The 25,657-nt window shown below is 45.1% G+C and overlaps 1 protein-coding gene across 3 annotated transcripts in view; it reads right to left on the bottom strand.

The window, feature by feature from the left end:
- Window positions 1-25,657, bottom strand: part of Rfx4 (regulatory factor X4) — a 151,713-nt gene that overhangs the window by 79,258 nt on the left and 46,798 nt on the right. For 2 of the 3 annotated variants that reach the window (XM_076919781.1, XM_076919784.1), the window contains exon 4: window positions 15,901-16,024. In XM_076919781.1, the coding sequence (XP_076775896.1) occupies window positions 15,901-16,024 (124 nt within the window). Of the gene's footprint in view, window positions 1-15,900; window positions 16,025-21,864; window positions 21,958-25,657 lie in introns of those variants that run through there. The other variant, XM_076919782.1, reaches the window with a different exon arrangement.

Raw genomic sequence — 25,657 nt, 5'->3', positions numbered from 1 at the left:
CGTCAACCCACTCCCTAAAGGATTAAATAAAGCCTTTGTTACCACCCCCATCCCCCATTAAATGAGAGGCTAAATGAAGCCTGCCTCTCACAAGTCTGTTTTACTTTGTGCACACTTGTTCCCAGAGGTCTCCTTCACCCTCCCACCCTCCATCCCCTTCCTGTCCCCTCCCCGTCCCCCACCCTGCCATTCCTACCTCACCTTCCCTCTCCCACCTCCATTCTGATCATGCCATTAAGGGAGGGGGAGCAGACACACCTGCTGCCATGCCTTCCCACCAGGGTGGACGGAAACTTCTCTAAAACCATGAGCCAATACTTTCTCCACTCCTTCCAACCTTTCCTTCGCATGCTCCTCCCCCAAGCCTCAGACTGATAGTCTCTTTTTCTTTATCATTACATACATATAGACATACAAACAGACAGAGGTATAAACATATACACAAATATATAAATTTAACCCGCAGAATCAATTTTTGTTTTTGTTTCTGTATGTATTTGGTTTGAAGGCTGACCACTTAGTACTGGACAACCAGTCAGGGAGCGCGTGCCTGGGAAAGGCTAACTCTCCCTGTCTTGGAAGTCATGAGTGTCTGAAGTCCCTTGTAGGCCTGGGACCTCATGAGATTTTCCTCCTTCTGAATGACAGTCTCACAGCAGACTTCCTGCTAGTCTGGCTATTCTAATTTTTCCACCCCACATGTTTTGTCTTATAGTTACCTCTCTCGTTTCTGTGGTCAAAATTCATGACAAGAAACATTGTAAGTCAGGCAGGGTTTATTTGGTTTATAGTTTGAGATCATGCTGTACATCATGGCGAAAAAGGTATGACAAAAGCAGGAAGCAGCTAGTCCATGGCACTGGTGGTCAGGAAAAGAGTGAACAGGAAGTGGAGTCGGCAATAAAATCTTAAGAAGTTCCATTAGTGACCCACTTCCTTAGTGACCCACTTCCTCCAGCGAGGCTCCATCTCCCAAAGATTCCACAGTTTCTCCAATCATAACTAATACTGAGGAAGGCTATGGCAAGGTATATGTCACAATTGAAACAACATCTTCCATCCGTTAAGTTGTTGCAGTCACAATGAAAGAGTAGCCAATCATTTTCTCATGATATGTAGGCTGTCCGACCTGCTCCCCGACAGAACTTAGTAGTATGTGGCGACTACACAACAGGGCTTGGTGTCACGCCCACTCACACCCCCATCTTGGCTCAGGTACTATGATGGTCATGTTGTATACACCATCTCTGCTAATCAGCAGGACTCCAGCACTGGGCTCCACTGCTGTTCCCCCTGTACAGATGGACAAACCAAAACTCAGGGAGCTGAGCCACCCTCACCAAACACCAGCTCCCAAGATGCAGGCCTGGGACATGCACACTCTGGACTCAACTCTTCCACATTGTCATTCCTTCTCCTTAGTGGAACTATTCTCAGGCCCCTAGGCCTTCCTTTAATGCCAAATTTTGCCTTTCTGTTGTCGCCTCTTCTTCCCACATAAGTTGTATTTGAGGAGTGAATAATTTCTTGTTCCCATCGACTTTTCAATAAGGATTTCTCCTCTCACCTCACTCTGATGCTCTTGGAGAAGTTCTTGTCCTCTGCTGAGAACAAGATCCATATTTCTTCCCTGCCCTAAGAGGTCATAGGAAGTAAAAAAGAGCCAAGGGAATGGTGACACCAGTGGACAGCCCAATAACTCAGAATCTATCCACATCTAAAAAAGTGTATATCTGATGAGTAAATACTTCTGCTTAATAAAAACACAGACATCAGTAACACAATTAACAGAAGCCATTCTGGTGGACATATAGTTTAGTGGTGGAGCACTTGCCTCACATACACATAACCCTGGGTTCAATCCACATGTGTGTACACATACACATACACAAACACACACATATATACATGTATAAATATAAACACATGAATGCACACACATATGCACACACATATACACAAATACACTTAAATACATGAATGTACACACAATACTCACACATACATACAAATGCACACATATACACAGTATACATATAAACACATGAATGCACACACAATACTCACACACACATACAAACACACACATGTATACATATAAACACATGAATGTACACACACATGCACACACACATATTCACACATGCACACACACACATACTCATACCACATAAATACACACAAACACACACTCATGCATACACATATTCACGTACTCACACATACATATACACTTACACATAACACATAAATACACATATACATACAGTCATTCTGTTTGGATACTTGAAGCTCCCAAGTGTGTTTGCAGAAGGAACAAGCCAGATCCTTGTGTGTTCTGGGGACCCTCTGATAACCTCCAGGACTGCCTGCCTTAGCAGAAGCTCTTTCTGCTAATTCAAGCTGAATTTCTCTAAATTTCCTCATGTGAACGCCATTTCTGTCTACTCTAGATTGCTCAAAGTATCATTCCCTGAAGGCCTGTCAGGGTGCCACCTCTCTACCTCAGCCTGAGGTCTTCTCTACCTTACACTGCTGTGCCCTTGCTCCTCAGTGAACACACTGCTCCTCCGAGTTCTTCCCAGTTTCCTGATGGGGGCAGAGTCTTCCCTGACAAGCCTTGAGTGATCTGTTTCCTATAGTATGGCAACACTCCACCTTCCCTCAATTTCAAATATATCCTGATTCTACCCACATCTGCCCATCTCTAGGGCCACACCCTCTCAATGCCCTGCTTCCAGCCACGCTCCCCCATGACTACTTTCTCATGGTGCCCCTGGACAAAGCTCAGCCCTCCCAGGCTCCCCCAGATGGGTCCCTCCTTCACTCCAACTCACCTCTCCCGACCCTGTGTTCTGGCCATCTGGAACTGATTCCAGGTTTCACAGAGTCACCACTCTCTCCCTCATTCTGGATTTTTCCATAGCTGTTTTCATGGTCTGGTACCTTCCTTCATGCCCTTTGTCTGATTGATATTCATGCACCTTTCAAGTCTCAGCTTTGACCTTATTTCTGCTCAGAAATCCTCCCCGAGCCACTTGAATGGCAAACATAATTGTGTGATCGATTTTAAACTGACCAAGGAAAATGTATGTATTTTTGGCGTGTAATATGGTTGTCATGGTTTTAATAAGAGTGACCCCCATAGGCTCATATATTTGAAAGCTTACTCATCAGGAAATACTATTTGAAAGGATTAGAAGGATGAGGAGGTATGGTCTTGTTGGAGAAAGTGCATCTTTGGGGGTGGGCTTTGAGATTTCTAAAGCTAAGACAGGACCCAGTTTCTCTCCTCCTCTCTCTCCTTCCCCACTTCTCTTCCTGTGGATCAAGATGGAGCTCTCAACTACTTCTCCAGCATCTGCTTGCCATGCCTACCTCCATGCTCCCCATGTCATGTTGATAATGTGCTAGCCCCTGAAACTGTAAGCAAACCCCCAATTAAATGCTTTCTTTTATAAAAATTGCTTTGGTCATGGTGTCTCTTCATAGCAATAGAACACTGACTAAGATAATGGTGTTCTGAAATATGTATGTATCATGAAATGGACAGAGAAGGCAAGTCAGGATAAGTATCACCACACACTTGTGCAGCAAGGATATCTACAATATTCTCTCATGATAATTTTCAGGAATGTAATACATCATTTCCCTTTATCTCCATGATGTATAAAAGACATCTTGGATGCACTCTGTCTGAGCAAGACTTCGAATCTGTTGACTAGTGTCTTTCCTAAATCTTGACCTCATTTATTCAGTGCTAGGAACAAACTCAGGGGCTCACACACTCCAGGCAGAGCACTCAATTTTTGAGCCTCATCACCAGTATTCCGTAGGGTCTTTGTAAGCAAATGGCCAACTCAGCTCTATCAATGCCTACCTTAGGCCCCTAAGACTCTACGGGAACAGAATCTCCAGCCTTGTTTCCTTTGGCTCCTCTTCGTGGTCAGCAGTGTGTGGCCTCAATAATCATAATAGGTTGGATAATGGAACATGGCTTAGTCTGTCTCAAAGGCTTTCACTGAGTATATGCTACAACCTGGACATCGCGTGAGACCCTAAGAATAATGATGCCGGGCAAAATAGAAACAGCGTCTGTTCTGAAACGAACATCTCGATGTGAAATAGAGATGACCCACACTGTCTTAAACCACAGACTTGCCACATTAGATAGAGGTCAAAGTGCAGAGCGAGGGAAATGTGGAGGTGGGAGTCTCTTTTGTATACCATTTGAGGACTGTGACAATACAGATCTGAGTGGTGACAGTGGGGGCGGGGGGGGGGGAGTGTGAAGGGCCCAGGGTTCCGAAGGCCCTGCTCAAGGAGATGGCAGGCGGCAGGGGGTGGGGGTGTATGGATGAAGCAGGGGAGGAAGAGTCACAGGAGAGACCATAGGAGGCTGTAGGTTCACCAAACACTCTGCCTTCATAGGGCAAGGTGGAAAAACCCTAGAGGACCAGAAGGGAAGGGATGGGAATCAGCTCTCACTGAAAGATCCTCTGGCTGCTGAGTGGAGGGTTGGCTGCAGGGGCCTCGGGCAACAGCAGGAACACCAGTCAGCAGGCTGCTGCAGCCAGGCAGGCCATGATGTGGACTCGGAAATGGGAAGAATAAATGGATGGCTCTCCTTTTATTAGCCATTAAAGACATTCCTAGTGTGTCAAGAGAGGGGAGCGGAGGACTCTTTGTGCACAATGGTGTTTATGCTTATGCTTGCTGTCAGTAGTTTTGCCCTGTAACACTTTCTCAGATGTGAGGCTGCTAATCAAGAACCAGCAATAAGCCAATGTTCACAAGAGACACTCAAAATGTGTGTGTGTGGTGTGATGTGTGTATGGGGTGTGTGTGTGTGTCTATGTATGTGTAGTGTGTGTGGTGTGTGGTGTTAAGTATGTATGAGGCGTGTTTGTGTATGTCTTTGTGTGTGTAGTGTGTGTGTGGTGTGTGGTGTGAGGTGTGGGGGGGTGTGGTGTGAGGTGTGTGTAGGGTGTGTGTGTAGTGTGTGTGGTGTGTGATGTGAGGTGTGTGTGTGGTATGTTTATGTGGTATATGGTGTGTGGTATGTTGTGTGTATATTATGTCTGTATGTGGTATATGGTATGTAGTGTGGTGTATGTGTGTATGGTGTGTGGTGTTGCATGTGTGTGGTTTGTGTGTGGGGGATGGTATATGGTGTAGAGTGTTGTGTGTGTAATATGTGTGGTGTGGGGTAAGTGTGCTATGTGTGTGTGATGTGTGGTGTGGTGTGTGTGTGTGGTGTGTGATATGGTGTGGCGTGTGTGTGTGTGTGTGTGCATATGTATGTGGATGAATATGGAGACAAAAGGAGAACCTCTATGTCCTGCTCTCACGATCTGCCTTGTTACTAGGAGGAAGGGTCTCTCTCCGAATCTAGAGCTAGGCTGGTGACCTTAGACCCATCCACCTGACCCTGCCTTGCCCTCATCCCCTGCACTGGGGTTATAAACCTGTGTACATCCATGCCACGTATTTTATACGAGGGCTGGGGATTTGAATTCACGCCCTTGTGTTCACACAGTGAGTGCCTTTACCACTGAACCTTCCCCAGTCCCTAAAGATGCTATAGATACTATCTTGGAAGAGGAGCACCGCATTTAACACCTTTTTAAAATGTGCTAGAATGAAAGACTGGAAAGGGGGTTTCGCTACATCTGCTACAGGAGCGTCACCTGTAAAAGAATGACAGGAGCGTCACCTGTAAAAGAATGACAGGAGCGTCACCTGTAAAAGAACGCTGTAGGCAGAGTGGGGACTCGGGCCACAGTGGGTGCCTGGACTTTGGACTTCTCAGACTTCCTTAGCCAGAAGCAAGGGTGCAGGACAAGGGGAAGCCCAGAGAGGCAACCTTCCCCCTTCGAGGCTGGACGGAAGGGCAGGAGCCCCACTCCATGTCCCCGTAGGGCCTCTTCCTCTAGCACTGTCCCTTGCTGACCAACTCAGCCCTCAATGTTTCTGTCCTTTTCTGGGTTTTCAGAGGATCCTCATTCAATCCAGTGGTCGCTTTCCCAAGCAATAGGTTTCTGTGATGAGACTATTTCTGAAAATTCTTTTACTTGAAAATATTTAGTAACTCAATATTCACCTCCTCAAGCTCCAACAAACACAACAACAACAATAAAAGGCTTTCTCGGGAAGTTAGGGGGGCCCGTTTGTTCAGAGTCAGGTGTGGGGGATGGGAGAAGGCAGCTCTAATGCATCACATCTTGCCCGCCCCAGCGGAGTTCAAGACTTTTCCCACTTTAAGCAAAGCAAGGCTGTTGCAGATGGTACCTCCTCCCTGCCGCCACAACAAAATCCTATGGGAAAGAGGTTTGGCTGTTTTCTTTTTCTTTTCTTTTCTTTTCTTTTCTTTTCTTTTCTTTCTCTTTTTCTTCTTTTTTCTTTAAGTGTTTCTTATGGTCTGGAAATTACAAATGAGTCTCCTCTCCTTTCACCAAATAACCAACTGGTCCCTGAATCTGAAAGCCCAGCACAATTTCCTTGGGAGTATCCAACAACAGCAGGGTCGGTTCAGCCCCGCGAGGGCTGTTCAGCTTTTAATTTCTGGAGCAAGACTCAGCAAACAGTAAAACACTTTTGTGAAGCTGTGAAGGTTGAGCTTCGCTGTTTGATAAATGAGCAGACGGGCAGGCAGCCCCTCTTTCTTTATTTGTATGGATTCAATGAAGCCTGCCTAAAGAACACCACATGCTGTTCTAGCTACTGATCTAACATTCCGCAACATCCCAGCCTTCCAAATTCCCTTTAATTACTCGTGAATCCCACCCTTCTCTCTTTCAGCTAGGCCAGACAGAGCTGGGGGCTGGGGGCTGGGGCTGGGGGTGGGAAGTGGGGCCATCCAGGAGGACGGAGCTCTTTGGAGCTGCTGGAGAGCTCTCGGTGGTAGTGAGTGGCTAACGTGCGGGGTCCAGCATGCAGGATATCCGTGCATATTTTTGCGTGTGAAATTTTTCAAAACGTAAGCTGTAGGTATGTGTTTCTGAAATGACACAGCCACACAGTGGCCCTGTCACAGCAAAGATGGGGAAAGAGAAAATAGAGGGACAGATACACTCATCAGCATCACTAAGCACCATATACTCTCTGAGACATGTTCCTCTTGGTATTGAAAGTTACCCTAAAACATTTCAGAGCTGAGACCTGGAATCTAGCTAGTGATCCAGCAAGATGTCCATCAATTGTGCACGTGTCCTCAGATATGTGGTACTGTGCAGGGCCTCAAGAGCCATGGTGCATAGCACCTCAGCCCCTCTCCCCTACAGACAGGCTTCACTCTGGGCCTTCAGCACTTTGCTCTCCAAACTTAGCCTCCCAGGCTTTTGATGGCTTCTACAGATTCAAATCGTCCTCAGTTAGCAAAAAGTTGCCACCAAAATATAATCTAAAAGAAATTCCAAGATGACAGCAAATCTAAAGTCTCCCACACAGGAGAGAAGACAGGCTCCTGGGTCTGTGAAGAGTTGAGGAGGTTGAAATATGTTCTGAAGGAAAATTGAAGATCCTGATTTCAGGGGTCACTTGGGTTGTGCAAAAAGAAAGGTTTGTCAAACAGAAATTGAAATTTAGTACCATGGCACACTGTGTTTTCTATGCAGTCACTATGGAAATTTTGTGGCTTCCTACTGAAAAATTACTTCAGAAATTAGTTTTGTTTTTTTTTAAACAGAAGAAAATGATGATTCAGGACAGAAGATGGTTAAAGATCCATCCAACTGTCACCAGTTTATATCTAGATGTACAGTGGGATAGTCACTCTTTGTTTTTTTTTTTGACAATAAACCTAGACCCTTTTAGAGTTAAATTCTAGTGGTGGGTGGGAATAAAGGCGTTGGCACATCCAGCCTCTGTTTCTTCTTGAAGTACTAGGTAGACCAGTTTTGCCATGGGGCATAATGATCCAATCTAAGTGTGCACACACACACACATACACACACACATAAATATGCACATATTAAGTGTTATATACACATATTTCCTGACTGTCATCCATTCACACATGAGCTTTGAAGGTCTACTTCTGTAGAAAATTCTCCAAGAGAAGTCATATGGACTGCAGTGGCTCAGAAGTAGAATTTCAAATCACGTGTGTGACCCGATGAAGGATGGTTTCTGTGAGGATCCCCAATCATGGGAAGCTAACAGTGAACTGTGAGGCAGGTAACATGGGTGAGAATGGCAAGAAGTCCAAGCATCCGTACGTGAACCCAGGATTGTCCTTGAGTTGATCGGATGATGTGTCACGTGTGTGTGAGACTGTGACAGTTCTGGCAGGCTGATTTAGTTGGAGTGGGGTGGGTTACGTAAGACACAGGTTAAGTCAAAATACAGAATAAGTGCGCAGACAGTAATGAGGAACGTGTGGGCGGCGATGGCTGACTGTGATGTGGGACATTTTTAGAACAATAGTTTTCAAAATTGCTCAGCAGGAAGAGCATCTAGCAGGGCTAGAACAGTCATTTTTTAGGGATGATACATTAAAAACATGAGGCATTTGAAGTGTCACTATAATAAAATGAAATCACAATTGTAACTACCAAGCATTGAGCATCTATTTGCTGGCTTCTGGGCTAAGCGGTATTTACACGGGCGTCCCACCACAGTCCCTCCATAGGTGCTTTTAAGGTTCCATTTTACAGACAAGGAAAGTGGGCCCAGAGCTGTTAAACTGTCTGGGCTCTTGCAGCTGGTTAATGCTAGCCTTGAGATTCAGACCATCTGATCTGGGAGTTTTTGCATGGTGCTATGCTAAGAAAACCAAATTGACAAAATAAATACGTTGATGTGCAATCACGCGAACACTTGATACTATATTCAAAAGGCTAAGGAAAACCTATGCTAGCACTTAAATTTGAAAGACATACTAACAGTATAATTAATTTTTAATAATTTAAAATATTTTAATAATATGCAATGTTTTAACTAATAACTAATTAATGGGAAGGTATCATTACAGAAGACCTTTTGGTATTCCTTTAGAACATTCTTATTTCCTGTACTTTCCTGGAGATGTGAGTAACCCCTCCTCCCAGGTCAATGCAGGAAGGAGGTGAACAGAATGGAGGTATTCTCAGGTAAGAGGTTCTCTTTGTTTCCAGTTATACATAGCTGCTAACAATAGATACCCAAGCACATCTGGCTGTTCCTACTACTGTGCACAGCCAGCAAGAAGGCAGGAGCCAAAAATCCAAGGAGGAGCCAGCCTACTAGTGACCTCTAGTCCTCACTCATTCAGATAGAGCACTTTGCAGCCTGACTTCCCTTTTCCTGTTTCTATACATCTTACTGTGTCTCTGTACCATCCATCTCAGCTGGCTTGTACCTGCCACCCTGTCAACTTGAGAAAATCCCTCCCTCTCTCTGAGTTTCCCCATCTGGAAAATGATGGATACATACCAACAGATTCCTAATGTCCCTCAGAAAATTTTTAGGAGTAGTGGATTCTGTCCTCTTGCAGGTTTGTGCTTGCAGCCAAGTGCAGCTGAGGAAGTGGAGCCCCCAGCAAGCCTTCCTGGAAGTGGAGTTTGTGATGCTGAGCGGCCCTCTTCACACAGTCAAACAGCACTGTCAACACTCTGTAATGCTTTTCCATATTTCTACCTTTCCTGAGAATCCCACAATTTATGGACTGTAAATTGTGTCAGCCTTATAGTCTGGAGTGGTCCTATGAATCACCCGTGCTTATTTTAACTGAGAGTCAACAGATGGCCCCGGCCATGATGACTCGACTTTCTGTGTTTTGACTTTGAGGTGCTGCAAAAGGGACGCACACTTGGGAGAAGCCAGGATGATGCTCTTCCAGGTCAGAGACAACGTGAGGTGATGTTCTCTTGTGATGCTACATGGTGAGTAGGGAGTGGCAGCTACAGTCGGCCATGTGATCACAAAGGCTCGAATGGTGTGCGATGCTGCCAGCAGTTGCCGTTGAGGTCTTTGGTAGATCACATGAGGTATTAGACAGCGTCTTACAAAGGAGGCTTTGTTGGGTATTTTGCCCAACTATAGGCTAAATAAGTGTCCTGGGCATGTTTAAGGTAGGTGAGGTTAAGTTGTGCTGAAGACATCTCTAACGGATGCTACTTTCAACTCTCAGTAGATGTTTCTCCATGCCCCACTGTAAGCCAAAGAGCACTGTCACATCCTACCATGCTGCAAGGTCTGGTTCTGTGTTATGAGTATCTGAGATAGCCTTACACAGATGAAAATGGCTAGTCCCTGCTCCTCTCCTTTCTAACCAATAAATTCAGATAAAAGTAAAAACATGTTTTTAATTCACCTACCAGATAACACGTTGTTTAAGATAATAGTTCAGCAATATACTAAATTATACATCTGCCTATGTAGGCAGGGAAATTAATGATGGCAAAATATTATGATACAAGAGCAGGCAGGGGAAGAAGGAGGATCGTTACAAGGTGCTCACTGGTGAGGTGCCGTGATAGTGTTTGAAGGTGTCTTGATTAGTTATAAATGTACACTGTAAATTGCTAGCAAGCATGAGAATCCGCTTTGCAAAAAGAATAACCAATATGCCAAATAAGGAGGTAAAGTAGAGCCATATACAATGTCCAATTAAAATAAAAGGGGGGCTGGGAGACCGTCCCCCTTAAACTGTGTGCTACACAAGCATGAAGAACTGAGTTCAAATCCCCAGTACCCCTGTCAAAACCCAGTGTGGCTGAGAACAATTGTAGCCCAGTGCTAGGGAAGAGACAGGAGGATCCCTGAAGCTTGCTGGGCAGCCAGTCTAGCCAAGCAGCACACTCCAGGCTCTGTGACACAATCTGTGTCACAACATAAAGTAGAAAGCAGTAGAGGAAGACATCACATGTCACACCTTCATGTGTACACATCCAAACATGACCATAATATACACATGTACTCAGAAGGCACCGCTCAAGAGGCTGAGGTAGGAGGATTTCCATAAGTTCAAGGCCAGTCTGGCCTGTACAGTGAATCCAAGACCAAAGTGGGCTAAATGGTTAGCAATTATCTTTAAAACATAATTACTTAGGACTGGGGAGATGGCCTGGTAGATATAGTACTTTCTGTGCAAGCATGAGGACCCATGTCCAGAACCTTAGCACCTGTGTAAAAGCAGGATGTGTGGGGCAGGAAGGATGGCTAGATCCTTCGCAGTGTTTGCTGCTCTTGCAGTGTATCTGAGTTTGGTTCCTAGCTCACAACCAGCTAAAACTCCAGATCCAGGGGCTTCAATACCTTCTGGTCTCTTCAGTTACCCATATGTATATGCATGTGTGCACATGCATGTGCACACACGCATACACACACATATACACACAAATTAAATAAAAATTAAAATAGATACAATAAAATGAGATTTGAAATAGGCATCATGGCATATACCTATAACCACAGCATTCAGAACGACATTTGCAAGTTTGAGGCTAACCTGGGATACATAGCAAGAGACTTTGTCTCTAACTAAGGAAATAAACATATAAGTAAATAAATGAATCAAACTGTAAACAGTGGGAAAATGGTGGAGTACAAAATGAGAATAAAGAATACAGGCAACACATAGAAAACTAACATCTATGGTAACACTGTTCCAACTGTGTCAGGAGCCACTGTGAGAGTCAGTGGGAGAACTGCACCAATTCAAACTGAAATCACAGGGCTGGACTAGCTGCGCACACACTTATAATGCAAGCCCTCAGGAAGCTCAGACAGGCAGACTAAGATTCATAGCCAGCATGAGCTACACGAAGAGCCTGGGCTGCCCAGGAAGATCATGCAAAACCATGTCTGAGAAAGAGCAAAGAAGAGATGTCAGGGAGAAATGGTTGAAGTAAATAAGGGACAAGATCCAGATATATGTTGACTACACACACACACACACACACACACACACAGAGAGAGAGAGAGAGAGAGGGGGGGGGAGTTTTAAATATAAAGATGCTTAAAGAGATAACTAAAATGGAAAGAGAAGCAAGATAACACTAAGTAAAAGAAGTCTGAGCAGTTGTGTTGGCTTCAGACAGCACGGACTGAAGCTCGGGAAAGCTGTCAAGGATAAAAGAGCAGGTGACACACTGACTGAGGGCTCAACCCCTCAAGAGGATGGTTGTGTCCGTTCCTAACAGCAGAATATCACACTTCTTTTCAATGCTGTGCCCAAAGGCTTAACTAATTTAATAGGGCAAGAAAGGGAAATGAAAACTGGATGGAGAAGAATCCATAGAATAGTCTTGGTTCACAGATAACATGAGTGTCTACCAAGAAAATAAAAAAGTATTTGAGAAACAAAAACATCCACCAACAGTTTGAAATTAAAAAGAAATCATAGCAATCTTGTAGGATACGAGGATAATATAGCAACGTTCATGGCTTTTCTACACGCCAGTAATGAGCACACTTTTGTATTATCAGTCTTAAAAATGAGATATTGTATAATAAAGGCAGTTAAATATGTATAAGATCTATAGGAAGAAAACTCAGTTGAAAGAGACCCATGAAAAGCTAAATGCATGGAGCAATATCCCATGTTCATGGATAGGAAGGTGAAACCTGGTTAAGATATCACTTCTTCCCAACTTGATGTATAAGTTAATTACAAATCAAAATCCCAGCAGTTGTTTTGTAGTTATTAACAAACTAATTCCAAAGTTCACACACACAGAGGTAAGGGTTCCACAATAAGCAGTGCATTATTAAAGCAGAGAATGACTGATCTGGTACTGCCTGACCTCAAGGCTTACTGTAAAGGTACAGTAGCTGTGGATTCCCGGTGTTGTCAAAAGAATAGACAGATAGATTCATAAAAAGAACAGTGAGCACAGACTTTGACTGCCATGAAGGTTCATCTCCATTGTCAACCTGACTGAATTAGAATCAGCTGGATGTGTCTATGAGGGCGTTTCCAGGAAGTTAAACTGAGGAAAGACCCACCATGAATGTGGACGGCAGCATCCTATGGCTGGGGTCCTGGACTGAGTAAAAAGGACCAATCAAGTGGAGAACACGTATCCATGTCTCTCTCTGTTTCCTGACCACAGACTAGCTGCCTCCCACTCCTGTTGCCATGACTTCCCTGCCCTGACAGGCTCTACCCTCAAGCCTTGAGCCAAAATAAAGTCACTTGTGCCAAGTATTTTGTTACATGCCCATGCACAAGGGTTTGTGCACACAGACACATGCAACCAAACACATACGAACTTGTATGTACATATGTACAAAAGAATAATAAAAGGTAAGGAAGTGAGAACCCAGAAAATGATTTAAACCATCATCAAAAGAAGGCATGAGACCAGTCCAGCTAAAAGCATCCACATTCTCTCCACTTCCTGAACCACTCCAGGAACCGACATTCCCAGAAGCCAGTGCTTATGGAGTTTGGCCAATGGTACAGTGAGACATTGTAGGTCTTACTTGTGGCAAAGAAACTGTGGCCTTCTCCTGCTAAAGTGGTTTTCAGCCAGGCTTCCCCAGGGACAGTTTCAGTGTGGACATCTGATACATCACTGTATCAGATGCCAGTGGGGGCAGGGCTACTACCAATATAGTTTCTTCCTTAAAAAATGAAGAAATTCTGAAACAGATATGCTCCAAGTTAAAAGTTCACCGATGGATTATAAGTTTGGGCAGCTCTACTCAAGGGTAGTTGTATCCCAAGCCTTGCAGAAAACTGGTTCCCTTCTCTTGAGTTGTCAGGAGTCTCAGGCTGGGCAACTGTGTGACTAAGATTTCAATGCAACGGACTCATCCTGGATCCTCAATGGGCACCTTCTGTCCTCTGCAGCTAGGAAAGTACATTTGAAACTGATGGCAGGGCAGCTGCCCAAAGCTTGTGTATTTATTTTCTTAAGAACAAAGATAATTCAGTCTGATGACTGAGTGTGAATGTGTCTTAAGTGGTTGTCTGGAAGCAGCTGCCATGCAGGTACCTCTCAGGGAGAAGAACTTCTTCAAGTGAAGAGCCATTTGGAGACATCTGTTTGGTGGTCAAAGGTATCAGCAGAAACCAAAGACCCAAGAAGAGAAGAAATTTGGCAGGAGGTGTCTAAACAAGGAAATGGGAGAGAAAAATGGGCCTGGAAGGGTGACAAAGAGAAGCTAAGAAAGGCAGGGCAGAGAAGCACTGGGATAGGGAGAAGCTGAGGACCAATAAACCTGGTGACAAAGGCTGGATCTCAGCCTTGTCAGAAAGTAAATCTTCCTACTAACTTCAGTCTACTGAGATCACAGAGGTTTTCTGAGGGTTGTCATATGAAAAGCAAAAGGATGCCATGTTTCATCCATGGCCCCTTGGGGTATGTAACAAGGACTGTCCCATAAAACTGTCTGTGATGATGATGTGCCATCCAATATTGTGGTCTCTAGCCACGTGATGCCTTGGAATGTTTTCAGTGCAGACAATGCAAACTGGTAGTGCTCCAAGCTCTTGCTTTTGTGAACGTTTCAGTGACACAGACAGCTACACGTGGCTAAGGATACCAGGCTGCCCCACACAGGGGAAGGAGAGACGGCACAGACCATAGGAGGAGTCCTAAGTCAGGGTGACCACCAGACCACAAACCTCTTGGGATTGGACCATGTCTAAAAGGAAGCTCAAGGCTTAAAATAGGAATGGAACTGGGGTGCTGACAGGAAAGAACAGACTTTAGCCAAAGCCCTCTAAAGTTCAAGGAAATGCCAAGATGACCACCATGCTGCAGGAGTTGTTGTTGTTGATAGAATCTTCACACAGGCAAACCAATGGTGCTAGTTTTGCTAACTCCATAATTAAGCTACTGGATGGCTGTTTGCATCTGGACACAGAAATGTCAAAGATGAATTCACAACACCAACAGTTGTGATCACAAAAAGAGGTGGTTAATAAATACATGAATTTCTGGGTGACCAAGAAAACATGATTTTCCAACACCCACAGACACCTCAGCTGAACCTTGTTGCTTGCCATGAAGTGGCGGCGGTTCAGAGTGGCTTCAAGGTAAATTCCTCTAACTCACCCAGGCTGCCCCTCCAGCCTCACCTGCCTTTCCATTGTGGCCACTTCAAGGGTATGTCAAACACAAGTCTAGTGTCACAGGAGTCACGGAATGCTCTTCCTTCCTTCCCTGTTTGGTCTGAGCCCCTCAAAGCAGCGTGTTGGACCCCTTCTAGGTTCTGCTACCCACTATCTAACACGGGACATGCCGTGGGTTAGAATGTATGATGTCATGCATCGTTTTCAGCCAAGGACCCCCAGATTGCCAATCTCACAATGCAGGACTGTTCCTCCGTCTCTCCGGGGCATTCATGTTACCAAGCCTTTCCTGCTCCAGGTTGACTGTCAGACGTAGAATGTACTTATGCATTCATAGTTGCCTCTCACAGGAGACATATTAATTTATGCAGGTGAATACAGAGGAAAGTCAAGAAGGCCTTCTTGACTTCTTTCTTTATAACATACCTTGATGGATTGAATTTTACTGCCAAGTATTACCAAGCACTCTGGATTTGCCTTGTTCTAGAGTTTGATTTGGTATTACTTCATTATGACAGCGTGAGGATTTTGGCAGCAAAATATTACGACAAAGTCACCAAGGTATTTGTTTTAGTAATTCTATAAAACAAGAGAACTAAGATGTTTTAAAGCTGTGTTTTATGGGCTGGCAAAATGACTCAACAGTACCTGCCGCCAAGCCTTAAGGTCTGAGTTTGATTCCCAAGACTCACACAGTAGAAGGAGACAACTTGACTTTGACAAGCTGACCTCTCTCTCCCTCTTTCTCCCCCTCCCTCCCTCCCTCCCTCTCTTTCTCATACTCACAGATACACACACACACCCTCCATAAAACGTAGTTTAAAAATATGTGAATTACGTAAAGTTGTGGGGGGGCGGGGGAGGGGCTGGGACCACAGTGCCGCTGGACCCACCTTCCCGAAGCTGGCAGCATTGACGGGCTGAGTGTCGTTCTTCTCACAGAAATCAAGGTAGTGCATGTAGAGGGCGCTGCGAGGGATGCAGACGCCCTCTGCAATCTCATAGTTTTCCTCCAACCTAGGGAAAGAAACACCCGTTAGAAAAGCAACAACAGCAGACCATGTCAGCTTCCAGTCTGCAAAGATTTCAGAAACAGTTCTCTTCCTCTGGGACAGAGACTGGAGCCCAACGAGTTGACGAAAGCTGACTTGGGTCACCCCTGAGCCAGTAGGTCCCTTTGTGTTTACTCCTGAGAATCAGGTCCCTTCAGACCTTTAGAGCTATGCTAGAGCTTGCAGGTGCCCTGCTCGTTCAATCACGCTTCCACTTTGCAATCATTTCTAACAGGGAGATGCCCAAGGTTTTGTGTGTGTGTGTGTGTGTGTGTGTGTGTGTGTGTATGTGTGTATGTACACCCTAGAGCTTCTTGACTTGACAAGAGTGGTAGAGAGAAAATGTCTAACACATAGCCAAACAGAGGAGGTGCAGCTGGATAGTCACCGGTCACTGCTGAAAAGGAGACTTCATGATCATACTGGAGAATTGACCTCTGATAACGCTAGGGTCCCCTGACTCTCTGGGTACTGTTGATGGCTCTACATCCCATACCTTCCTGAGTGCAAGACACAGATTCTACAGAGGAGAATGTTCACTCTCCAACTGGGTTAGAGTCCAAATCTCTCTCTCTCTCTCTCTCTCTCTCTCTCTCTCTCTCTCTCTCTCTCTCTCTCCTGGTATGGTATGTGAGCAAACTTCAAACTCATTTTTCCCTTCAGAAGTGATGACTGATAACCCATTTAGGGTGGTTGCTGATATCTAAACTAGTAATGTGTATAAAGAATTATAAGTACTGGAGAGATAGCTCAGCAGTTAAGAGCACTGGCTGCTCTTCTAGAGGACCCAGGTTTAGTTCCCAGCACCCACATGGTGGCTCACAACTGTAACTTCCATTATAGGGGACCTGACAACCTCATATAGACATGAATACAGGCAAAAGACCAATGCACATAAAAATAATAAATAAATTATTAAAAAGAATTATAAGTTGTGGATCCTCATGTCCTGTAAGTGACATTAGATTTTTTTTCAGTTTTTTTTTTTCTGTAAGACACTTTTGGGGACCTATGTGTCCCAATTCTGTGATAGGCATTGAAGACATAGAATACATCTAAATAATTATTAAAAATTATTTAGATTTTTTTAAAAATTAGTCTAAACACCAGAATTTAGGCATATAAATGGAATTCTGCCTCCACTGACATCGACCTCCCAGAGGGTTAGATATCCCTGCCAGCAATGCTGTGACACATGACAACGTGGAGCCTGGCGCGCTTACAGCTCAATAAACTCACCAGCAGGAAACATTTCTCTTTTGATGACTGGATTTTAAGAAACAACTCAAAAAAAAAAAAAAAAAAACTGAAATCAAATTTAGGGGACAAAGTGATGAACACCATTTTACCGACCTTTTATTTGTTTTGTTTGTTTTGTTTTTGTTGTTATTTTGGTTTCAGCTAAAATAATGCATGATTCTTAAGCAGTGGAATAAATGTCGTCAAGTAGCTTTAAACTCGCTGGAGGTCACTTGCCAGAGAAGTGGTCCAGCACTGTCGTAACTCATGTAGAATGAGGAGGAGGCCTCCCAAGGTGCCCACTTGCAGGGGCTGGCACTTGTTCAGCTCATCCCAACATGACTTTGAAAGAAAATCAGCTCAGTCATTTCATACCCAAGCCTCATATATGAATATGACCCCAGGGACTTGGGCAAATGGCAAAGCCAAGTGCTAAGAGGTCCCAGCCATTCCATCCACTGCCCTCCGCTGGGATTGAGCAGTTCCTGCTGATTTTCATGTTCCAGTAAATAGCTTATGCAATCCTTTCTAGGTGACCAAATACCCTGAGGCTAAGGGGAGCATGCAGTCACCTCAGAATCCCCAAAGCCCCACATATTCCTAGGCACATAATAGGAACCTGATATTTGATGGATGGATCATTTCAATCATTTTCTCATCCAATAAATAAGTATTGATCTTATCACTTGCCAGGCACTGGGGTCATGTCATTTCGATCAAAATTGTCCTTGATGAATATGATGAACAGACTCATGGTAAGCAGAGGGATAAAGATGAGATCTTTAATTCAACACTGAGGGCTACGCAGTGTTCTGAACATAAGAAAACAGAGATTCCAGTGGTGGTGCACGCCTTTAATCCCAACACTCGGGAGGCAGAGGCAGGCGAATTTCTGAGTTCGAGGCCAGCCTGGTCTACATAGTGAGTTCCAGGATAGCCAGGACTACACAGAGAAACCCTGTCTCAAAAAAACCAAAAAAAAAAAAAGAAAACAGAGATTCACATAGCCTCTGTATAAGAATGATATGCAAATTCATACAATGTTCCACATTAAAAAATAATTAATGGAATAGTTGTGACCAAAATGAAGCTCTCCCACACCAGTGTGTGTGTCCTCAGTGTCACCGAGTGGAACCCTTTGTCTCACCCAGGGAAACTAGGTTCATGGACAGTATAGGTTTCTTGGGCCTGCCCTGCGCTTTGGATCCGGGATGAATGAAAACCAGTCTTCAAATTTAGCCAAGATCCCTAACTGCCACTCACAGCATTGTTCCTCTGTAGAAGTGACATCAGAGGCCCAGCGGAGGCTCAAACTTTACAGGGACCATGTAAGTAAGGCAGCTGTCACCAACGGGGGTCTCACAGGCATGCTTTGTTTAGCCTGAGCCGCATTGGCTCAGCTTTTAAACCCCTGGACTTCACACAGAAGAATCTGGATTCCTGGCTTCTTATGAAAAAGCCGAGGTCTGGCAACCCTGGACCCATATTCCCTCATGACAACAATTGGCCAGGGTGAGCCGTGCCCTAAGGTTGGCCAGAGTCCTCTCCCCTCCCCATTTTTCTTACACCAAGTCTATTTTCTGTTTCTTTCCTGGCTCCTGTGGGCACTTGTGTTGGAATAAGACATGACCTATGTCCTAGTTCACTTTGGAGTCTATTTGAGGAGAGTGACACACAAGAAGTAATAATATTTAAATACTATAAACTCCTGACTGTAGAGGCTACTGAATCAGACTGGTGTGTAGATGGGAGTGGATAGTTACGGTTTCACAGAGGACTTGGGATTGAAGTTTTGTAACAGAAACAACAGCTCACATTCATGGAACTTGTATTAGGTGCCAGGTCCCGGGTAGCCTGGGTTTTATTTCATTCTCATGATAGTCACGTAAAAGCCAGGCATGTCAACACATGCCTGGAATCCTAGCACTCAGAAGGATGAAGTGGGAGGATCTGGGTTTGAGGTGAGCTTAAGCTATGTAGTATGTCCAGGGATAGCCTGAGCTACATAGCGAGCACCTATGTCAACACCAACAAAATCCAAATGAAGCAAAGCAAAGCAAAACAAACAAAAACAGCACACAAGGCAGGTATTATACCCATCTTTCAGATTGAGACTCCAAGGCTCAAAAAAGAATTCATTTGCTAATGTGACCAGTAGTTAAGTGAATTCTCCTCACTAGAAACCTGTTCTGCCACCGTAGTGGGAGGAGGCTCTTGGTAAGAGGAACAGCACAGAGCAACAGGTATGTCATATGCTTTGAATGATTGGATGTCTATCTGGGTGGGAAGAGGGACTTGTTGGGGAAGAAGGCACAAGAGAATGGTGGGGATGAGGCGAATCTTTAGATATGCAGAGGAGTGACTTAGCAGACCCTCAAGGAGATGTTACCTTAAAGAGCCCTTTCCAGAAGACAGTGACTAGCATTCAAATGACTGGGGGCTAAAGGGATGGCTCATTAGCTTAGAGCACGCACTGCTCTTCCTTCAGAGAACCTAAGTAAGTTCAGTTCTCAGCAACCATGGCAGGTGGCTCACAACCTTCTGTAAGTCCAGCTCCGGGCATCTGACACCATCTCCTGGCCTCTGCCTTCGTTTATATCCGTATGTCATACACTTGCACAGACGCACCGGTACACATAACGCAATTAAAAAGAAAAAAGACTAAAAAAAACCCCGAAGACTGGTGGACTGGCTCAGCCAGCGATGTGCTTGCTGTAAAGCACGGGGAACTTTATCTAGTATAAAGAATGAGCACAGATCCCAATGCTCATGTTTCAGAAATGAGCACAGTAGTGTGTGCATGTGACCCAGTGCTGGGGATGCAGTAGCAGGCACAGTAGTGTGTGCATGTGACCCAGTGCTGGGGTTGCAGTGACAGGCACAGTAGTGTGTGCATGTGACCCAGTGCTGGGGATGCAGTGACAGGCACAGTCGTGTGTGCATGTGACCCAGTGCTGGGGTTGCAGTGACAGGCACAGTAGTGTGTGCATGTGACCCAGTGCTGGGGATGCAGTGACAGGCACAGTAGTGTGTGCATGTGACCCAGTGCTGGGGATGCAGTGACAGGCACAGTCGTGTGTGCATGTGACCCAGTGCTGGGGATGCAGTGACAGGCACAGTCGTGTGTGCATGTGACCCAGTGCTGGGGATGCAGTGACAGGCACAGTAGTGTGTGCATGTGACCCAGTGCTGGGGATGCAGTGACAGGAGGGACTCTGGGGCTGGGCCACCAGCATACCAGATTGGTGAGTTCCAAGTTCAGTGAGAGACTATGCCTCAAAATAATAACGTGCAGAGCGACTGAAGAAGGTAGGTCAGAATACTCCATGTTGACCTCTGGCCTTTGCACCCGTACATACACACAAACACATACACACAACTCAGAGACAAGAAGACCTGATTGCTTCTAGAATGCTCTAAAGTCACAAAAATAATGTTGATGACAAAGGTTACGGACATCAATGTAAAGCTTGATATGTTCTATTAGCCAATAACAAAGTATGAAAGAACACACGCACACACACGCACACACACATACACACGCGCGCGCAAACACACACACACAGAGAAAAAAGTAAACCCCACATGTTCCATCATTAGACTTGAATGTTCCACTAAACAATTTCTCTAAATGAAAGGAAGAAAAGAAAAAGATTTTGACTTCGCTGTTTCTAATGCAGGAGCTGGGCAGCCGGGACTTGTCAGAGAGAGGAAGGTGTCCCTTTGTACTAACTGTGGTAATGATTGTCCTAAGTTTATTTTGAATAAATAATCCATGGATTCAGTGGGAAAATGTACTTTTCAAGCCATTTGAAATCTGTATGTGGAGGACTTTTAAATGAGAAAGCCCTGCCCTATTTTAAAGGACAGGAGTGGCACAGTTAAAGGTCATCCTACCTCTGTGGTGGATGACCAAGGATAACTAACAAACTTGGGTTAGCTGGTAGTTGTTGGATGAGTCAATGCGACTAGTTTGGAATCACTATACTAGTTCAGGCAAGAAATACAGGGCGTAAACGGAATCAAGATAGCATCCAGATCTAGGTCTCATTTTGTCCCATTTGGTCTCATTTTGTCTAGGAAGTAGGGCAGTAACTAAGATGGGCTCAGGGGGGCTCATCCTCCCGTTATTAGAGACACCCCAAGATGGGCAAAGCTGGGGGAAGTAATGTTTTCAAATATGGTGTTTAAAAGCACTGACTGCCAAGCTGAGAAGAATCCCTGTGCCCAAAAGGCTAAGGCAGAAGAATCACCATGAATTTGAAACCATTCTGGACTGTAGAGTAAGACTCCGAGTGGCCCCAAAATAACAAAAAGCACCTATTCCCAGGTATATTCCTGGTTTCTTTATTCATTACTGATTACTAAAACCACATTGCCTGCATTTCTATTTACTTTTTGTGGTCTACTTGCTAGCTAGGTCTGACCAAGAGATCAAAACTGAGATAAGGCCTCCGAGGTTATGACAACAGCACGTGAGATGAGAACCCCGTAGCAACAACAAACTATTCGAATCTGATGGACAAAAGTCATAGTTCATGCAGACTGAGCTAATTAGGCAGTTACCTGGGAAAAGCCAGTGCCTCCTAAGCCACCACGCTCCGTTTTTTTCCCCTCTGACTGGAGTGGCTGGGCCTCAAAGTATCCAGGTGGCTTATGACTACGAAGCATTTTAATAAGCTCTGTGAGTGATGGGTGTAATTGGCATGGAAGGGCGCCTTTGATGCCCGATGGATTCTACAGGGATAGCATTGTGACACCGTCCCCCAGACCGCGTCACAAAATCCAGGGGCCCGCATGTGTACTGAAGTCACTAATTGGAACATCCGCTCCCCTGACAGGCGCGAAAGAGAGAAAGCAGTTAATTACTTCTCTTCATATCTGATGATGAAATTTTCCCTTTCCTCCCCTCCTTTAGAGGACATCATTAGCCTGTCATGGTAGGTGAACAATGTTCCATTATATCTGGAATCTTTTTAATGCACACACACACACATTTGGATTGAACCTGTGCTATAATGGATAGATAATGAACTTGGTCACCAGCTAGTGAGTCATTGTTTGAGACACACATTTTTAAAGGAGACCTCCTTGGAAGGCCCATGGCTTCCTGGGACTCTGGGGAGGAGCTTCACATCAGCTTTCTACAAGGAGGAGGATCTGTGTGACACCTGGAGCCTCTCGCCTGCTGAACCATGGCTTTTTATGTATACACATGGCTGTCAGTTCAAAGCGTCTACCTCTTCATTTCTAGCAGACTTACCAAGAAATGCTAAAACAGATCTACTTTATCTGAAGCAGGAACTCACTATGTATAATAGAAGAGATGACCATAGAGATTGGAGACTGTATTGTTCTAGGGTTGGGGGATTTTTTTGTTTGGAGACAGGGTCTCACTATGTATCTCTGGCTGTCCTGGAACTCATTATGTAGACTAGGCTGTCCTGGAACTCACAGAGAACCATTTGCCTTTGCCTCCTGAGTGCTGGATTAAAGGTGTGTGCCACTAAACCTGGCTTGTTTTAGCTTGAGATCTGAGCTGTAAGCAATCAGAGCTGCCCAGTGCTGAACACCTTCAAGGGCTCTACATTGCCTTGTCACAAAAAACCACGTTCCTTCCCTGGGCCTTCAAGGCCTCCACCCTCCAACCCCAACTGATTCTCCAGCCTTCTTTTGCCCCACTCTCCACAGATGACTTCTTTCCAATGACTGAGCTATTCCCTGCACTTTGAATACATCTTGCCACAATGCACACGTACGTGTCTAGTAGCAATGAACCACATATACAACAGTAATGCCTAAGATCAGAACAGGGCTGGAAGCCTCTGTTGTCTGTGCCGTCACAGTCATCCGGAGAGCAGAGTGCAGACATTCTTCCTGTGTGTGTGGTGATGCAGGGGGACGGGGCACAGGGGTGATGAACCAGCTATGTTGGTGTGTTGGTGTGTGTGTGTGTGTGTGTGTATTTGTGTGATACAAGACTGCAGAAGTCCAGAGGTGCAGAGGTGCAGGCATGCAGGCATGACACACCAGCTGTGCTGTCATGTTTGTGTGTATATGTGTGTGTGTGTGTGTGTGTGTGTGCATGATACATGCAGGGGGACAGGGGCACAAGTGTGACATGGCAGCTGTGCTGTTGTGTATGTGTGTGTGTGTGTGTGTGTGTGTGTGTGTAGTATGTGTCTAATGTGTGTGGGTAGGTGTGAGATGCAGGAATACAGGAGTGCAGGGGTGACACAGCAGCTGTGCTGGTGTGTGTGTGTAGTGTGTGTGTGTGTGTGTGTGTGTGTGTGTGTTAGCATGCATGTGATGCAAGGCTGCAGAGGCACAGGGGTGATGGACCCATTGTGCTGTCTGCTATCCAATCTGATTTCCATTGCTGTGATGAAAACCATGATCAGATCAGAAAGGGTATGTCTGGCTTCCATGTTCCAACTACATAGGTCCATTAGTGAGGGAAGTCAGGGCAGCAAGTCAAGCAGGAACAGAGTCAGGAACCATGGAGGGAAGTTCTTTACTGCCTTCTTTCTGCAGCTTGCTCAGCTCCCTTACATAGCCCAGGCCTACCTGCCTAGGAATGGCACTGTCCACCATGGCCTGGGTCTTCCTGCGTTAATTAGCAACTAAGAAAATGTCACCCAGACAGGCCCACAGGCCAACCCTCAGCTGAGGTTCCCTTTTCCTAAGTGACACTAGCTTATGTCAAGTTGACAAACTCATGTAGCTCAGGCTAGCTTCAAACTTTCTATGTAGACCAGGATGGCCTTGAGCCTCCCATTCTTCTGCCTCTGCCTCTCAGTGTGCCACCATGCCCAGTTTAACTCACAACTTAGTGCAGACAAGACAAACGCTCCATGAAAGGAACTCTCTCCACAGCCCAGCTTTTGAGTATCCACATCCATTATTTATGATTTTACTTTAGACAAAAGCTGTATGTTGTCTAAAAGCAAGGTGTAGCAAGCTGTCAATGCTTCTGTCCAGAGGGAGGCTGGGGACTGGTGACCCCAAACCTGAGGGGATTCTGACACAGTTCCCTGACCTGAATGACCTCTTCCATCTTCTTCTTCATCTGTCCCTATCTCTAACTCTCCTCACCATACCGAGGCAAGAGGAGCACCAAAGGCCATCTCTGTGTGTCCCCTTAGTCCCCAGGGGGAGAAGTTCTCTATATAAAGCAGAGTCAAAGTGAGCAGAACACCGGATCCTGGGCTCATTCCTTTAGTCAGGCCTAGGAACCATGACCCGGTCTAAACCATTGCTACGTTTAGTTTTAAAAGGTCACCTTGCTGCAGCCTAGAATCACCTGGGAGAAGAACTGGATGAGGGTTGGCCTAGCTTACATTAGTCTGTGGACACATATGTAGGCAGTTGTCTTTATTGTTAGTTGACCCAACTCTCCAGGCTAGATCCTAAACTGTGCCATTAGAAGAAGAAGAAAAAAAAAGGAGGAAGAGGAGGAAGAGGAGGAGGAGAGGAGGAAGAGGAAGAGGAAGAGAAGGAGGAGAGAAGGGGGAAGAGGAAGAAGAGGAGGAGGAAGAGGATGAGGAAGAAGAGGAGGAGGAGGAGGAAGAGGAGGAAGAGGAAGAGGAAGAGGAAGAAGAGGAAGAGGAGGAGGAGGAGGAAGTCTAATACTAGCTGAGTAAGTCGACTGCATGGTATATTCATTTCTCTCTCCTCTTGACTATAGATGTGATGTGACTAGCCACTGGCATTCCTTGGCTTGACTTATTCAAAATGATAGACGTACAAAATGAATTTTAAGTAGAATAAACTCTCTCCTCCCCTATGTTGCTCTTGGTCAGGATATTTCTTTAAATTTAAAAAGTGTCCGTGTGTGTGTGTGTGTGTGTGTGTGTGTGTGTGTGTGTGTGTGTGTGTGTATACCAAAAGAGGACACTGGATCCTCCAAAGTGGAGTTACAGACGTTTGTAAGTAACTCCAGATGGGTGCTAGGATCTGAACTCAGATTCTCTGGAAAGAGCAGTGAACTCTCCTGACCACTGAGCCATCTCTCCAATGTTGTCAGGGAATTTATCACAACAATGGAAACAAAACTAGGACAAATATCAGAGTCTATTTTTAGAACAATGCCACGTGTAGTTAGCTACTGGTGATTTATGAGACTGCCTTAAAGAGAAACACTACATTTATCTAATCTCACACTAATTGCAAATATCAACTGCTCATCAAAAAGGGGGCGAGAATGGCCCCACTTCCAAACTACCCTTCCAAGAAGCTGGTACCTCGATACTTTGTGTTCAATCTTCTAAGCACTAAGGGAAACCTTGCTTTTCGTGCTAGTTGCTGAGAGGGGAAATCGCCTCTACTCTGAAGGTTCTCAATGTGGCATGCAGGATCT

This window comes from Arvicanthis niloticus, chromosome 22 (assembly GCF_011762505.2).
Source record: "Arvicanthis niloticus isolate mArvNil1 chromosome 22, mArvNil1.pat.X, whole genome shotgun sequence".
NCBI classification, from domain to species: domain Eukaryota; kingdom Metazoa; phylum Chordata; class Mammalia; order Rodentia; family Muridae; genus Arvicanthis; species Arvicanthis niloticus.
Note: the sequence above shows the minus strand (reverse complement) of the source record. Positions and strands in the feature narration are given on the sequence as shown.